General features: G+C 41.9%; 1 protein-coding gene across 15 annotated transcripts in view; it reads right to left on the minus strand.

The window, feature by feature from the left end:
- The window catches only part of plcb4 (phospholipase C, beta 4), a 45,095-nt gene that overhangs the window by 24,859 nt on the left and 2,305 nt on the right, over positions 1-17,931 (minus strand). For 6 of the 15 annotated variants that reach the window (XM_048207986.1, XM_048207985.1, XM_048207975.1 and 3 more), the window contains exons 2-7: positions 17,101-17,145; positions 13,454-13,513; positions 6,170-6,270; positions 2,066-2,146; positions 1,649-1,708; positions 380-523 (exon numbers count right to left, since the gene is read on the minus strand). In XM_048207986.1, the coding sequence (XP_048063943.1) occupies positions 380-523; positions 1,649-1,708; positions 2,066-2,146; positions 6,170-6,253 (369 nt within the window). In that variant the 5' untranslated portion in view covers positions 6,254-6,270; positions 13,454-13,513; positions 17,101-17,145. Of the gene's footprint in view, positions 1-379; positions 524-1,648; positions 1,709-2,065; positions 2,147-6,169; positions 6,271-13,453; positions 13,514-17,100; positions 17,146-17,789 lie in introns of all 15 variants that reach the window. The other 9 variants (XM_048207984.1, XM_048207979.1, XM_048207983.1 and 6 more) reach the window with 6 other exon arrangements.

A 17,931-nucleotide genomic window follows, 5' to 3' on the forward strand; every position in this document is an offset into this window, starting at 1 on the left:
GCAGTCATAAATGAGGAGAAGTTGAATTATTTTGAATGTTGAGGAAGCTCATGAATCAGGACAAATCAAACTATTAGATCCGTTACATGAAGCCTTAATGAACCTAAACGACATCAACATGAAGTAAAGCAGCTCGTCTGAGAGTCAGTGTGACCAGCTGGAGTGAATGAACAACAAATGACTCACACAAACGAATCACAAACGAATCACACAACAGAACATTAGTTCACACTGATTATATATGAAACTCCAGAGGTTTGATCCGTCACAGAAACAGACACACACGTTCAGAGCAGGATTGGGACAGAAGCGTGATTCGCTGCGTCTGACACGTGTGCTGCACTGACCAGGTCACGCGTGTTGCCGTGGTAACGGTTACCTTGGCGGTGTCCGTGTTGTCGGTCACCATGTACATGAAGCTGAGGTTGACCAGGTCCGGGCCGCTGCACACGCAGATGATGCGACCGTCCAGATCCGCCTCGTTCTTCCCGGCGGCTTCCAGACACGCAAGGATCTTTGAGTCCTTCAGAGCGGAACAAAAACACGGACAAACATCAACTCAACACGTTCGGCAGAAACACTGGAGGTCTCGAACTCACAGTTAGTCTGGATTTAGATGAAACTGTTTATCAACAGGTCAAAACTACTGAATCCCAAAGAGACGTCACATTCCCAGACCTCACGTTTGTGTCTGATTCATTTAATGATGTTCATTTCATGAACAATTCAATCCAAGAGTGATTCATTTCAGCAAAGAGAGATTGAGCTGCAAAAACTGCTGATGAAATACGAGCCGGATTTTCACTCATGTTGAGTTTGAAGGTGAGGGAACATGATCACAGTAAACGTAACATGAAAGTGGACACACACACACACACACACACACGCACACACACGCGCAGGTAAACGGTCCATAAAGTCACTTCCTGCTGTGACTGCACCAGACAAACACTGCAGACAGGTGCGGCTGCACAGCGACACACACCAGTCAATATTTGACACACACACAGAATATGATATATAATCTCTGACTGTCAATAATACTTGAGAGCAGATGTAAAGCAAACACAGTAACAGAGTCTCGCTGAACGTCCAAAGAACATCAGTGCTAATAAAACCTTCTCTGAACACTCAAAACGCCAGTTTTTTAAGTCTTAAAAGCGTTTTTTCTGGGTTATGTGAACGTTAAGGGAACATTCCAGTGTATCATTCTCCAAACATTACGGGAACGTTACTTTAGAATGTTCTCTGAACGTTCAGAAACAAGTAGAAACATTTTAAAAAGATGAAACAAACTATAATATTTCTGGGTAAAAACAAACACTCCATGAATGATGTATAAACAATGTTCTTGTTCCAACATTTTGAGAACATTAAAGACCAGATAACTCTGAACAAACGTTCTGTTAATGTTTCTGGAAGAACGTTTGTTCAGAACCTCGACAGAACGTTAGCTAAAGTGCTGAGAACGTTCCCTGTTAGCTCCGTCAGGTCATGTGACAGTGAAGTGATGCGTCTGATGGACAGTGACGTTCTCACAGCGTTCTCTCAATGTTATGAACAAACGTTCTTCCAGTAACATTAATAGAACGTTCGTTTAATAATGTTCTCAACATGTTGGCACAGAACAGGAATCGGACGTCTTTACCTTCGGCACAACTCCAGGACGGATGCTGTTGATCAGAGAACATTCCAGCAGCTGACCTTCCTGCAGGAGACACGATTTAATGAACGACGCTGTTTAATTACTCTATAATCGTGCTTGATCTAGAGTGAATATGAATAATAACACACATCTCATCACGGCAAAGTTCTGCTGACAGAAAGGGTTCAAACTGAATGTCAGTGACTGACCGTATGAACATCATCAATCATCTCATCAGATCAAATCAAACGCTCAAGTTAATAAGTTTATAATGAGTTTCACATGAATATAATTTAAGCTTTCAAACACATGATCCATTGAGAGTCTGAACAGAAACAGAATGAAGATCTGAGGATTTAATGACTCTGGTGTGTGTGATTTGTGTTTGCAGCAGCTGCTTTAATAAACTCATAATCGCACCTTTCCGTCACTTTTCCACGTGAGGAAGAAGCCGAACTCGTCGACTTTGAAATGGCAGCTGGGCTCGAAGACGAAGGGATCCTGAAAAACACAGAAGATGATGAGCGTTATTCTGGACAGACAAACACACGTCATTAAACCCGTGACAGCCGTGTGTGTGTGTGTGTGTGTGAATGACTGACAGTGACGTGATGCACTAGAGCAGCAGTTTAGAGAGTAACGGCACGCTAATCTGTTTTGCTGTTTGCTGACCTCTTGCTTTCAGTCTGCTGCCGCTGGCTGACCCAAACGACAGTAACTAACCCTGCCAGAACATAACCTCTCCATCGCCAAGACTCCCACCAGGCCTCCTCGTGGCCACACGGAAAAATTGGTAATATCCTGTGACTTTCCATGAAGGGATGGTGGTTGGTGTGACCGCAGGCGGTCAGGAGCTGGAGCCCTTTACAGTGTGCACTGGGATAAGGATGTGTGCCGACACCTGTACTTTTCCACAAAGCTTCTGTATGATGAGCAGTAATGGGATCACCGTTGACTTCAGGCTGGATGGAAACCTCTTTAATATTCGAAGCTTCAAGGCACCACCGAGGTCTCAGTAATGCGGGTCCGTGATCTGACGACTGCGTGCTCGTGACGTATAAGAGCCCAGAAGTCATCTTCATTTATATTGCGCTTTTAACAATACAGACTGTTTCAAAGCAGCTTCACAGTGATAACAGGAAAATTAATGGACAGAGATTATTTTGGCTCTACAGCAGCAAGCAAGTTTTTGATTAAATCACTTTCGTTTTGAAAAAAACTTTAATTATTAACTTAGGGGCCACTTAAATGACACCTTTTTAACTGAAAACAGAAGACTTTTAATGCCTTCTTGTCGTTCATTTACGCGTTTAGTCTTTGAATGTGTACAAACCTGATTCCAAAAAAGTTGGGACACTGTACAAATTGTGAATAAAAAAGGAATGCAATAATTTACAAATCTCATAAACTTACGTTTTATTCACAATAGAATATAGATAACATATCAAATGTTGAAAGTGAGACATTTTGAAATGTCATGCCAAATATTGGCTCATTTTGGATTTCATGAGAGCTACACATTCCAAAAAAGTTGGGACAGGTAGCAATAAGAGGCCGGAAAAGTTAAATGTACATATAAGGAACAGCTGGAGGACCAATTTGCAACTTATTAGGTCAATTGGCAACATGATTGGGTATAAAAAGAGCCTCTCAGAGTGGCAGTGTCTCTCAGAAGTCAGGATGGGCAGAGGATCACCAATTCCCCCAATGCTGCGGCCAAAAATAGTGGAGCAATATCAGAAAGGAGTTTCTCAGAGAAAAATTGTAAAGAGTTTGAAGTTATCATCATCTACAGTGCATAATATCATCCAAAGATTCAGAGAATCTGGAACAATCTCTGTGCGTAAGGGTCAAGGCCGGAAAACCATACTGGATGCCTGTGATCTTCGGGCCCTTAGACGGCACTGCATCACATACAGGAATGCTACTGTAATGGAAATCACAACATGGGCTCAGGAATACTTCCAGAAAACATTGTCGGTGAACACAATCCACCGTGCCATTCGCCGTTGCCGGCTAAAACTCTATAGGTCAAAAAAGAAACCATATCTAAACATGATCCAGAAGCGCAGGCGTTTTCTCTGGGCCAAGGCTCATTTAAAATGGACTGTGGCAAAGTGGAAAACTGTTCTGTGGTCAGACGAATCAAAATTTGAAGTTCTTTTTGGAAAACTGGGACGCCATGTCATCCGGACTAAAGAGGACAAGGACAACCCAAGTTGTTATCAGCGCTCAGTTCAGAAGCCTGCATCTCTGATGGTATGGGGTTGCATGAGTGCGTGTGGCATGGGCAGCTTACACATCTGGAAAGGCACCATCAATGCTGAAAGGTATATCCAAGTTCTAGAACAACATATGCTCCCATCCAGACGTCGTCTCTTTCAGGGAAGACCTTGCATTTTCCAACATGACGATGCCAGACCACATACTGCATCAGTTACAACATCATGGCTGCGTAGAAGAAGGATCCGGGTACTGAAATGACCAGCCTGCAGTCCAGATCGTTCACCCATAGAAAACATTTGGCGCATCATAAAGAGGAAGATGCGACAAAGAAGACCTAAGACAGTTGAGCAACTAGAAGCCTGTATTAGACAAGAATGGGACAACATTCCTCTTCCTAAACTTGAGCAACTTGTCTCCTCAGTCCCCAGACGTTTGCAGACTGTTATAAAAAGAAGAGGGGATGCCACACAGTGGTAAACATGGCCTTGTCCCAACTTTTTTGAGATGTGTTGATGCCATGAAATTTAAAATCAACTTATTTTTCCCTTAAAATGATACATTTTCTCAGTTTAAACATTTGATATGTCATCTATGTTGTATTCTGAATAAAATATTGAAATTTGAAACTTCCACATCATTGCATTCTGTTTTTATTCACAATTTGTACAGTGTCCCAACTTTTTTGGAATCGGGTTTGTATGTGCGCAGATGCTTAGTCTTTTTTACAAAGTGACATTGCCAAATTACTTGTCTGGCCCGCATAATACAGAAAAATTAGTCGTTTCCGTGGATCCATGCGAACTGGAATCATTTTGATAACGTTTTATTTATACATAGGGAAAGGGAAGGAGGCTTACAAGAAGAAGACTATCCTTGCTGCTGCTGTGAAGACCTACATCAAAACTGAAGAGATATGCCAACGGAGGCTCAACCTCTGTTCTTACCAAAGAACAACAACCACTCACATTAGTACCATCCTTTAAGCATCTAGGCAGCACTGTATCAGAGGACTGCAATCGAGATTAATAATAAAAAAATCAGATAAAGCAAGCCTCTGCAGCCTTTGGCAAACTTCAACGTAAGGTCTTTCAAAATAAGCACCAATTGCTCACTAATTGCTGTCTGCATCACCACTCGATTCCTGGGTCATGTACAGCCAACACCTGAGGCTGCTGGAGCGAGTCTTGAGGATCACATGCATCCCACAATCTGAGGTGCTTGCTAGGACAAACTGCAAGAGCATGGAGGCAACGGTCACTGAACATCAACTACGCTGGCTTGGGCATGTTATTAGGCCTCAAGATCGTCTGCCACGACAAATCCTCTACGGTCAGCTCCATCAGGGCCGTTCTGCAGGGGGTCAGAAAAGCGGTACGAAGAACAAATAAAACTTCACTGAGAAAGTGTCAAATTAAGCCCTCACGCCTGGAAGAATTAGCAGCAAACCGCACCATCTGGAAGCAGCTCTGCCACACAGGAATACTACGTACAACCATGCCTGCCTCTACAAACTCAGATTTGTGGATCAAGAATTGGATTCTACAGTCATCAAAGAATTCACTGAAAATGAGGAGGAATGTCATCATCATATACGATGGACAACCAAAGAAGAAGAAGTGTGTGTAGATTCATTCCAAACGTCCTCTCTGAGTTTGGCAGTAAAAATCCCAAAGTCCAAATAAAAGCGTCCCGATGCGAGCGCACACCCGCGGGCTCGGCTAATGAGTTCACCGTCAACGGCCTTCAGCCGAACACACGAGCCAAGATGGCCGCCGGCAGCACAGTTTCACCGTCTGCTGCTCTGTCGGATCTGGCTGAACTGTAACTGCTCTCCATGAGACTTCCTTCTTATTTACACACTAGTTCCTGTGCGATACATCTGCCGCATTAATCAAGACGCCCGCGTCCTGCAGGGCTTTTCAATCAGCCAGAGCACACGATGTTCTTCATCGTCCCGCAAAGGTGATTTTACTGCGACTGACCGCATTTGACACCTGCAGCATCAGGTGACGTTTACCTGCGATGATTCGGACGGCACGTTAATCAACAAGCTGACCTCGTGTTTACAGCAGAAAACAGCACAAATAGTGGAGCTGCTAACTTAAATAATTATGAGTGAAACACAAACAGAGTCAAAGAATCTGATCCTAGAATCCACGTTACCCAGAATCCCTCTGATGAGCATCTCTGCATGTTTATGTCCTGAACGTCATTTCAGCTGATCTAAAAGCTTGATTGAGATACACAGGAAATGCAGAAACAGGAAGTGCGTGTGTGCGACAAGATCAGGGCGTTTACCTCATCGAATCGGTCAAACGCGGCTCCTTCCTGCAGGAATTCAGGAACGCGTTTCTGCCAGTTGAACTCGTATGATTTGGTCATGACTGCTCCTCACAGACCTGAAACACATGCATGATGGGAAATAAACCACATTAACATCCAGAAAACACTCTCACACCACAGACACTGGACTGTAATACGACTTCACAGACATTCAGACGTTTCAGTTCTTGTGTTTTTGGTGCATCTGTAAAGAATAAAGAATCATTTCATCTTTGTGAATGAACACACTAAGAGACACACAATATTCAGTGAAGTTACTGACACTATCTGAACTGATCTGAATAATGACCCTGTGGTCTTCTTTACAGCAGAATCTGAATTTGTCTCAAATCTGATGAAGTTTTTCTGATGCATCTCTTCAGCATCAGCCTAAACATGAGCGTGATGCTAAAACGAATCCACAGCAGGGCTCTAAACTGACAGAATGAAATCTGCCGTCAGGTCATGTGAATATTCATGTCCACGGTCATTTGTTGAACACACTAAAGCAGATTCAACATGCCGACGGCAAGATTTCCCAAACAGGAAAGTGTCTCGCTGCGTCCGCTGGGAGACACGCTGGACACCGAGACACGGCACGTTATAAATAAACCGCTGATGTCCCACCGAGCTGATAAATATTCAAGAGCTCATTAATATTCAGGAGATGTGCTGCATATTCAAGCACATCCAACAGAAGGAGTTATGGCTCGGCCACGTTCACGACGGAAAATTCACAGATTTACTGCTGTCCCGGCGGACAGGGAACGTTGTGTCAGCGTTCTCTCAAAGTTATGAACAAACGTTCTTCCAGTAACGTTAATAGAACGTTTGTTCAAAGTTTTTAATAATGTTCTCAAAACGTTAGCACAGAAACATTATTTATACATTGTTCATGGAACAATTTTTTCATAAATGTTTTTGTTTCTATATTTTTAAATGTTTCTACTTGTTTCAGAACGTTCAGAGAACATTCTAAAGTAACGTTCTCATAATGTTTGCAGAATGATAAGATGGAATGTTCCCTTAACGTTCACGTAACCAAGAAAAAACGCTTTTGAAACATTAAAAAAGGGGTGTTTTGAACATTTAGAAATAACATTAGCAAAACGTTCTAAGAACATATTTTTGTCAAGTTAGCTTTATTTCTACAGCGCTCTATACAGTAGAGATTGTTTCAAAGCAGCTTCACAGTAATAAACAGGAAAATAACAGAATTAATGATGCAAAGTTCATCAAATATGAGATGAGTTGAGATTCTGAAGACAACAGAGTCATTATTCAGATCATGTTGATTCAGTTCAGTTCAATAACAGTGAAAGTTAATCACTTATGAAATGAGTTTTGTTAGCTGTGGTTCTGAACAAACTGAACAGTTTAATTCACAACTGAAACTCATTAAGATGTCAGTAATGTTCTGTGCTGATGTTCTTCATGTCAGAGTTTAACATTAGTTATGAACACAAACGACTCTGAACTTGATTCAGTCATTGATCAGCAGCTGAACACGTGAGTTAGCGGAGCTGAGATAATTATCCGTCCCTGTAAGGCCGCGCAATCCCCTGTTACCGCCCGTTTAAAACGGCAGCGAGGGTAATTACCCAGAGGCCCCTGCTTCATAAGCGCACTCAAATTAATGAGTGAGGATGCAGAGGACACGCGGGGACACGCGGCCGAGAGACGCGGTTCAGACGCGACACGCGCAAACCTGGACGATTCTGAACAAACATCACTGAAGACAGCTGTCAATCAAACACATCACATGAGACAGCTGTCAATCAAACACATCACATGAGACAGCTGTCAATCAAACACATCACATGAGACAGCTGTCAATCAAACATCACTCCAATATGAAATCATATCAGTCATCAAAATACAGACATTATTATCATGAATTGATAACATTATCATCAATTAATTTCTTCCAAATCCTCAAACACAACATATTCAAATAAATAATAAACATTATGTGGTTACACTTTATTTTAATGCTCCTCTTCAGACATTCTACTGACCATAATTAACTTCGTATGTCAATCAGTTTTACTAACGTGGACATAACGGTCTGCTAATGCTCTAATGAGAGTTAGTTGGCATGTAGTTACAAAGTTACTTATAGTTAGTAGAATGTCTGAAGAGGACCATTGAAATAAAGTGTAACCCATTATTATTTAATTGAGCTGAACAAAGACGCAACACTCACTCTCACAGAGCTCAAACTTCATTCATTAAAAACATGACGTTTCATCCATCCAAGGCCTTCGTCAGAACTGACTTTCCCTTTCTTCAGCTCAAATGCATTTTGATTTTTTGGGTTGCGCCGCCTCTTTTATTGGTAGAGCTCCTCTTTTTAACATTTGACCCATTATTATTTACAAATGATTTACATGTTTCACTGCAGAGCTGCACGCGTGTTCCTGCTTCACCACATTTTATAATAAAGTAAATACTTTTTTTAATGGTAAGAATGCAGAGAGTTTTCTGTGTGGTTAGTGAAGGTCAGGGTTAGGTTACAGTGTTTAGCTGTATGCAAAAACTACAGAACAGATTCTATGGAATCGACCTATCTAGATAGCTGATGAAACGAGTGTGTGTGTGTGTGAGAATGTTTGCCTCACCTGACTAGTGCAAACAAACCCACCCTGGCAATGTTTGTCAGTCAAGTTAAACATTCAGACTAACACAGAAGTAACCGGTTCTCAACACACACACTCACACACACACACACACACACACACACACACACACACAATAATGCAACAGAAACTCGTTCATTAGTGACATTAATGACAGCAGCATCACATACTGAACTGAAGGCATTATGTATTATAAGACTGATATGGATCATGGATGTATTGACGATACGGATCAATGACAGACCGTCTGTCGTTCATCATCAGCCTCCGATAGTTCATCAAACACATCATTCTGACATTTACTCTCGTTCAAACCTGTTTGACTTTCTTTATTCTGCAAAAGAAGATATTTTGAAGAATGTTGGGAAACAAACAACATCTGTTTTTCAGTCTCATTGACTGTAGAGATTAATTTCATCTCTGTCGTTTATTGTCTGTTGATTGTTTTTGGTTTTTGTTCAATAATGTTGTTCCTGTACGGCACTTTTGGTCAACTCTCTGTTGTTTTAAACGGCTTCATAAATAAACTGACACTGACTGTCAGTTCCTAAATCTACCTTCAACTACTTCTGCTTTCAGATGTGTCCTCATGTTACCCATCATGCTCTGCTGTAACGAGTATCTCTAAAAGCAGCTGTGGAGACGCTCAGTTATTAATAAAGGATTTCTGACGGAGGAAGGATTTTCCCGTTACAGACAAACGACATGGAAAACCGATGTCTGGAAAAACATCCATCTTATCAATGACTGATACGGATACACAATATTTACTCAAATCACCAAAACGTACGATCGGCTGACGCTGAACGATGAAGCTTCTGATATTAAAGAGCCCCTATTATGCTTTTTCAGGTATTCCTTTCATGCGGTGTGTAATAAAGCTGTTTGTGAATGTAAAAGATCTGTCAAGTTTCAAAGATGAAAGTGTGCGACAAATAAAGATATTGTGACCCAAAAGAAAGAATCGATTCTGAACTGAAACGAGTCGTCAGTAATTCAGTCTCACTTCCTGCTGAACCTATGTAGGTTTGTAACTAATTTGCATAATGTCCGCCTCTGGTCCTCATTGGCCGAACAGCGTCTCTTTGCTCCGCCCTCAATCACTGTAATTGTATCTGAGACTGGAAGAGTTTGGTTCGTGTTGTTCATGTCGAGAAGACGCTGTTTCTGCTGAGATTGATACGGTGAAACCGTTACTGTTCGAATCACTGTGAATATTCAGATATGATAATGAGCGTTTGGTTTCTGACCAATCAGAGCAGAGCAGCTCTCAGAGAGGCGGGGCTTAGAGAGAGCGAATCTTTGATGGAAGCGTTTCAGACACTGAGAGAAAAGAGCTGATGCTGCAGTGGATATTATGAGAGAATTAAAGTGTTTTTGACTTTAGATGAATGTAAATCTGTTGTAGGACCCTTTAAAATAGCATAATAGGGGCACTTAAAAAATCAGTTTAATTATGACATTGATCAGTTTACATCATCTTCACACAGACGAGAGGATTGTGTGCAGAATCACAGGATGGACACGGATCACCAGGTTCTGCCACGGCACATTTGACCAAACATGGTCAAACTCACAGACACAAAGAGAGAGAGAGAGAGAGAGAGAGACACAGAGAGAGAGAGAGAGAGAGAGAAAGGCCGTTCCTCCAGCAGTTGCCCAAACCGTACCAACAGCCCAGATAATCAGACGTGTGGAAGATGAACGAGACGCATCAGGCCGCGGCCGCTAATAATAGCATCTACGGGCCGCTGCAGGTCCGGCCGCTGTTTCCGGCCTGGGAACGAGCCGCGCGGGAGGGAGACGCTCCATAATTCCCTGCTATTATCTCTGACCAAATATGTACCTAACAGGAACGGCAAAGTACGGATTCTGTCCTCTAAAGCCCAGCAGATAAGGCGAGAGAGCAGAAAGACAGAATATTTTCCAGAGCCACAGAAATAGAACACTGCCTTTTACAGAAAGACGGAGGATCATGGGTAAATAACTGCCAGAGGAGCTGCACTGACAGGGCACAATGAATATCTGGGAAGATGATATAAGAGCGTTTAATGGAGGACTTCAAGGTCACTTCAGGTCAACAAGTAAAGCGCTTCATTGACCGTCTTTCATCTGAATGGCCAGTGAAACCTTCAAACAATACATACAGATGTTGCTCGCGGTGACACACGCATGTCTCCATGGTAACGCTATTCCCGGGATCACCAGCCCTTAATAGGCCGCGTTCGCCCGATGACTTGCTGCACGTGTGTATTTATAGAGCGCGATTCACTGGAGGCTCCGTCTTCCCAGAAGAGCATCTCAATCAAAACAAACCAATCCCTAAAGAGCAGCGATTAACCTTCATTTGGACTCGCGGGTGAACGGCAGCGCTGCGGCCGGTGCCGTTACCCATGAAACCCTGCGCTCGCACACACACACCCAGCTGACAGGGAACGCCGGGTCAGAGTTATGAACAAACGCTAACAGAACGTTCCTTTAAAGTTATCTGGTCTTTAATAACGTTCTCAAAGCGCTGCCACAAAATGCATTATTTATACGTCATTCTTGGAGCGTTTTAGTTGGACGTTTTTGAAATGTTTCTACTAGATTCACAACGTTCAAAAGTAACAGTCCCACAATGTTTCCTCAATGTTCACATAACCAAGAAAAAACATTTTAAAAACACTTTAAAGTGGATCTATAACGCTCCTTTCACAAGATGTAATATCAGTCTCTGGTGTCTCCAGAATGTGTCTGTGAAGTTTCAGCTCAAAATCCCCCACAGATCATTTATTATAGCTTGTCAAATTTGACCCTATTTGGGTGTGAGCAAAAACACGCCGTTTTTGTGTGTGTCCCTTTAAATGCAAATGAGCTCCGCTTTCCAGAAGAGGGTGGAGCTTTAACAGCTCAACAACAACAAAGCTGGAGAATCTCACGCAGCCAAAATGATGAAAGTGTTCAGCCTTACATTGTTCAAACCGGAGTCGACACTGATGGAGAGACTCAGGAAGAAGTTACAACTTTTAGACGTTTCTGAATGGTTAGTGGATAAATTTATGTAGTTGATTCAACTCATCCACTAGCATGTTTTTGCTAAACCCGTATGGACGCCCGCTATACATAGCGTACCTGTTTGCCAAACAGATCCAGACACACCAGGCTAACGTTTATGATTGCTATCAAATGCTTCGAATGGTCTAATATTATTTTCAAAATATCGCTCGAACAGAAACGCTCCTTTTTTAGCAATCAAGCTTGTCAGGGTCAACTTCAGGCTGTCCAAGCTAACGAGACTCTAATAGCGTTCAGCGCTCGTCTGTGCAGCCAAAGACAGAACTTTTGTCATGGCGTTAGAACAGGTGCACCAGTTTTGCTTGCAAAAATGCAGATTAAGGGGTGGTGATATTATAATAAGATCCTCTTCATAAGTCACAAGGGGAGCGAAATCTGAGCGGCTCGTTTTCTCACACGCTCGCAGAGAAGGGCTTCACAAAACAAAGTTACTGAGTTGTTTTCACATTTTCAGGGCTGGTAGATGCACCGGGGACCCGATTATAGCACTTAAACACGGAAAACGTCAGATTTTCATCTTTAAAAAATAATGTTTTGAACATTCAATGAACATTTAGAAATAAGGATTTCATAACTTAATGGGAACGTTAGCAGAACGTTATTAGAACATACTTGTGTTAGCTGGATACAGACACAGACTGAATACTGAACACGGACAAAAACATTTCCGGGATTCTCAGACACGGAAGTCGTCATAAACTTCTATAGCGGCGAACGGGACATGGCGACAAATATACGTTTTGGTTTCCCATTTGCTCAAAAATCAAAAGAAGATCTCCATGATAGAGTTTCTGTGACTTTCCAAAAGAGGGAAAAATACTGATTCTGTTGGTCAGAGAGAGAAAGATGTCGAATTTGCCGTCACTCCCTCACAGCAGCTTCATTCGCTTTTTGTAATTTACTGCCAATGAAAAATAACACAATAACTGTATATAACAATTTTTAAAAATGAAAACATTAATGTTGATAACTGTGGAAACGCATCATTTTTAATACAATTTTGTTAAGAAACACATTTTGTTGATCACGAGGAGGAGAATCAATTCCGGTTCACTGATCACACTGGAAATGGAAGATCAAGTCAAGCGCACTGCATTGTGGGATACAGTGTTAAACTCTATGGGTACTGTGAGGAGTTTCACACTATATCCTGCAGCAACGTCCCCTACATAGTGAGCGCTGGATTCATGCACACCATCACCATCATTTATTCACATTTATTCTAAATTTTATATTAAAACGACAGTTCTCACAGAAATCATCATTCTGTCTTCATTTACTCTCTTCATGTCGCTCAAACCTGTCTGAGTTTCTTCTGTGCGGCTCTAAAGAGGACATTCAGAAAAATGCCTGCGCTCTCTCGTCATGTGATGAAAGTCTCTGGTGTTGTTTGATGCCCAACAATCTTCACAACATCATCTTTTGCGGTTCTGCCGTCTGATTGGCTGTTTACCAACACTAGTGATCTTGACAGAAGACAGACACAGCGCTAATAAAGCACTCCTGCCGTAGATCAGACGCTGCTCATTACAGTCAGGCTTAATTCAGTTTAACTCAGTCTTACCAGGCCGAGGCTGAAGGCGAAGAGCAGGAAAACCGATCGGCTGAGGACAGCGCTCACTTTCTGGAAAACAGGAAGACACACGGAGACAGCGTGTGAAACATCTGTAACTATGGAGACCTGCGCTCACATGACCAAACACCAATAATCTCACGCCTGATTCAGAGTTCAGGAATAAAGACGCATTTCAAATGAGCATGATTTTGTGTAAATGATCAAAAATGATTGGATAAATGAGGGAGATCAATCACATGTGACATACTGCAACAGGAGCATTTCTCATTAACATATGACCCGCCCACACCTACATGCAGAGCCAATCATAACAGAGCTCATTTACATAAAACAGGCGAAATAATGGCAAACCCTTAATATAAAGATCTCCTGTAATGTACGACAGGCTTTACAGTACATGTTCTGAAGCAGAAGCCAATCTCCTCTGTATTATCAATCTGTCCGAGATTAAAATAAAGCGTTATAAAACACAAATGATCCGGTTAAATCTCCTGATAAAGCCTCTGTTCTGCTGCTTCAGTCTGGCAGATCCACGTAATGAGTGACGCTTATTTTTAGACTTTAAGCGGCGTTATTTCAGGTAACATCAGACGGGGCGACAAATATTCCCTTGATTGAAGCAGCCGATAATCCCAGATCATCACCGGAAACACACAGACACCTTCAACGCCGGCCGGAGGAATGACTGGGAAAGAGTCTTCGGGAACATGGACGCGCTTCCAGAAGATTCCAGAACAATATCGATCGCGTAAATCAATGTAAATAAAGCGACGCTGAGACCTTCATCCAGCGCGAGACGCACGGCATCATGGGATACGTCGTCAGGACAACAGGGTCAATACAACTGACCAGATCACGATGGACAGCAACATTACCAGAGCGACGGGTTTCAAAACACGTCCTGTAACAGTGGCTGTCGAGGTCAAAGGTCAAGCTCTACAGCGTTGCATCATGGACAGTTTGTGTGACGCCCCGATCAGCTAAACGACACAAGACAACAGAATGAAAACATTTTCGGTTTGTGTGATGGTTTATTCTGTCACACAATAAACAGATATTATATTATTCAGATGATTTGAAACAGTGTGTGTTTGTGAAAGGCGTAAACACACAGACTGCTGTGTTTCTAGCAGGTGTAGTATGTGTACTATTCACTCATCTGATCTCCTGACGCGGTCACGTGACCCGCCGACGCATCGCATGCTCGTGAGGTAACCGGCGTTCATGGCGTCTTCACGCGTCCTCGGCTAACGCGGGTAATAATAGACGCCGCAGCGCTCAGAAGTCACGTTCTGAGTTATAGCACAAAGGTCGACAGTTTAATTGGAAGTGCAAATTGCGTCCGCACGCGTGTCTCCCAGCAGTGCCGTGACTGAACGCCTTTCACAGGGGCTGCAATTAGAAGGTGCAGTAATAGTTCTCTGTTCTGCGCTATTTTTAGCCGTCAGCACGTCGTCCAGGAACCCTGATGCTTCAGCTGACTGTTCTACAGAGACGCTCGCAGGAGCACGGCATGATGGGAGATCTCGGGCTGGCGGGGGGGCGGTAATCTCTGTTCACGCCGCAATAATCGCTTCAGGACGCGCACCTTCATCTCCGTGTTGAGCGTGTTCAGTGAGCGCATGTGACCAGACAAGCTCTCCGTTCCATCCCATAGAGATTCATTTGGAAATATTTCATGTTCATTTTCTCAAGAAAATTTAGAACTAATGCTGTAAAGTAAACATGATATACATTTTACTGCTGCTTATCTTCATACGTAATAAACTGAGCATATAAAACATTTAAACTGTCAGTTTCATATGATACTTTTTAATGATGTTTCTACTCCCATTTGTTGCTGTAATATAAACATTTAAACTGTCATAAAAACGTAGTATTCAAACACACATTAAATATTGAAGAACAGGTTGAGTAAAAATATAATGAGTATGTAATATAGTGCATGTATGTTTCTTCTCTAGAGTTATTTTTCTTCTGAATATCGAGTTTATGGTCATTGAATGTGACGTCACATGACATTATTATTGTTCTCCAGCTGTTTTATTGATGTTTTTCGGCGGTTGAAACACTGATTGATGGATCACATGACACATGATTCAATTCAGTAAGTTGTTCTGAATCTTCTGATGTTCGTTCAGGTTTATTTGTAACTAGTAGTAAATGATCTCTTCATGATCTGTCAGCACACAAACACATTTATTGACTGAATTTACTGATGAAACTGTCATTTGAAAGTCTGTTTCATATCAACAGTATCAGAGATGATTGTGATTATTGGACAGCAGGAGCTACAAATAATGTTGAGTGAAGTTTTCTTCACACATCGACTGAAAACAGCATCTAAAAGATCAATCTTGGGATTTAAGAATCAATATCAGTTTAACAAAAATCAATATTTTCAGCCCGTGAACGCAGACGCTTCTAGCTAAAAATCTAAATTATACACTTTTTAACCACAAACGCTCGTCTTGCACTGCTCTGTGATGCTCCACGCATGATGTAATCATGTTGGAAAGATCACGCGTAGGCTGAAGTACCGATCCAGTGTTTACAAAGAGAACGTGTAAAGACTGAGTCAAATGGCCTTTACAATAAAAGGTAAAACAACGATGTCAGACGATTTGAAGTTGGAGGAGAAAATGAGATGGAGACTAATTTTGACCCTACCGCGGTACTTCTTCCTACGTCACGTGTGACCTTTTCAACATCACAGAGCAGTGCAAGACGAGCATTTGTGTTAAATCCTTAAACACGGTGTAGTTCGGACAGTTTAAGGTGATTAGGCACATTCTTGAATTAGTTCAACAGAGTGGTATGACAATATATTAAATATATATATATGTTTGCTATATTGTGTATATCGCAGTATGTGAATAGCACTTTTGACCCTTCAGAGTGATGAAACACATGAATGAGAATATAAAGAGTGCGATGCGATCGACGCGTAAGTGTTATTAAGCACAACAAGCAGTGAGAAAGAACGGACACAGCGAAAGAGCGCACAGAAAGCTGCGTCTGTCAGCATGTGATCAAGAATTCAGTTCTCTTTCGCGTCACGACACAGTCATGTCAAAATGCCCACTGTGTGTGTGTTCATGTAAACACAGCCGGTTCTGTCTGCAGTGACGGCGAACAGCCGGGTGTGTGTCAGTATACTGGATCCGTGCGTTTGCTCTTAAAGTGACAGCAGCCTAATAAACCTGCTGCTCTGACATTAATGTCAATCAAACTAGAGAAAATAAATGACTTTTTTTTAGCTTTAATATGAATAAATTAATATTTAATTCATACAGTGAAGACTATGCAATATTTTATTTTTATATTTAATTATTAAATTTCTGTACTAATTCTAACTACGTCAAAAAAAAAAACAGTTGTACCTAAAAAACAAAATTTTTGTTATATTGTGTTTGTCTTATTGGTTGTAATTTGCTTCTTTTTTCTTATGTTTAATAACAGAAGTGATATAAAACAACACAAAATAACTGTATCGTGAAATAAAATAAGCTTTTGGTCATATCCACCCTTACTTCAACCCTCACACTAAACAAACATACTACAACAAAACTGTTTTAATGGAAACTCAGAGTTAATAAACCGCATGAAGATGAAAGAATGGAGCACAAACTCACCAGCTGTGTGGAAAGTGATTTAAGGTGCGAGCGACATCTCGGTTCCTGTGAAAACACACAGAGAGACGAATGAAAAAAGAATAAAGCACCTGAATGTGTGACGGAGATGAGCGACGGCAGAGACGGACCAAAGAAAACACGCGACTGACAGCCAGTGAACGCGGCGCTTTAACAACAACAGCCTGAAGCCTGAAGCCTGTGACTCATTGTGTTTGCATCTGCCTAATTAAAAAATAATAGTGCATCTTTCCTACAGCGCACACACCAGAAGAACAACAACACGGGCTTTTCACAGGGAAAGATGGAAAAAAATAACCATGGATTTAAAAACGCAGCCCTGATCAAACTCTCCTGGAGCGACCCGAGTTCTTCAGGATCACGCAGAGTTTGATCGTGGGCAGATACGGATATCTGTGATGATGGTGATTATTTTCACCGATGACAGACATGAGGAATATTCTAGTAAACGGGTTAGTGCTTTTAAAAAGCTGCTGGAAAGAACCTCGATCTGCTCAGTCAAACCCTGCGCTGACCGAGACGAACACATGCGTTTCATTTCAGGACACACATCACACTTGAAGAAAGAGTGACTCAAATCACACAATAACAACCACAAAACATGATCCTGCGACATCAACAGAGTTCAGACCTGAATAACCCTAAACCTGTCTGCCAGAGACCGTACTGACCTGAACCCGAATCAGGAGCGTCCCAAACAGCTCAGACACATCCACAGCTGAAACTCAGCCAAAGATCTGACCATCTAACTGTTCCCTGCCTTCAACCACCTCCAGACACACGGAGCGTCCCACAGAAGAACACAATCCTGCT

This window comes from Megalobrama amblycephala, linkage group LG11, assembly GCF_018812025.1.
Source record: "Megalobrama amblycephala isolate DHTTF-2021 linkage group LG11, ASM1881202v1, whole genome shotgun sequence".
In the NCBI taxonomy this organism is placed as follows: domain Eukaryota; kingdom Metazoa; phylum Chordata; class Actinopteri; order Cypriniformes; family Xenocyprididae; genus Megalobrama; species Megalobrama amblycephala.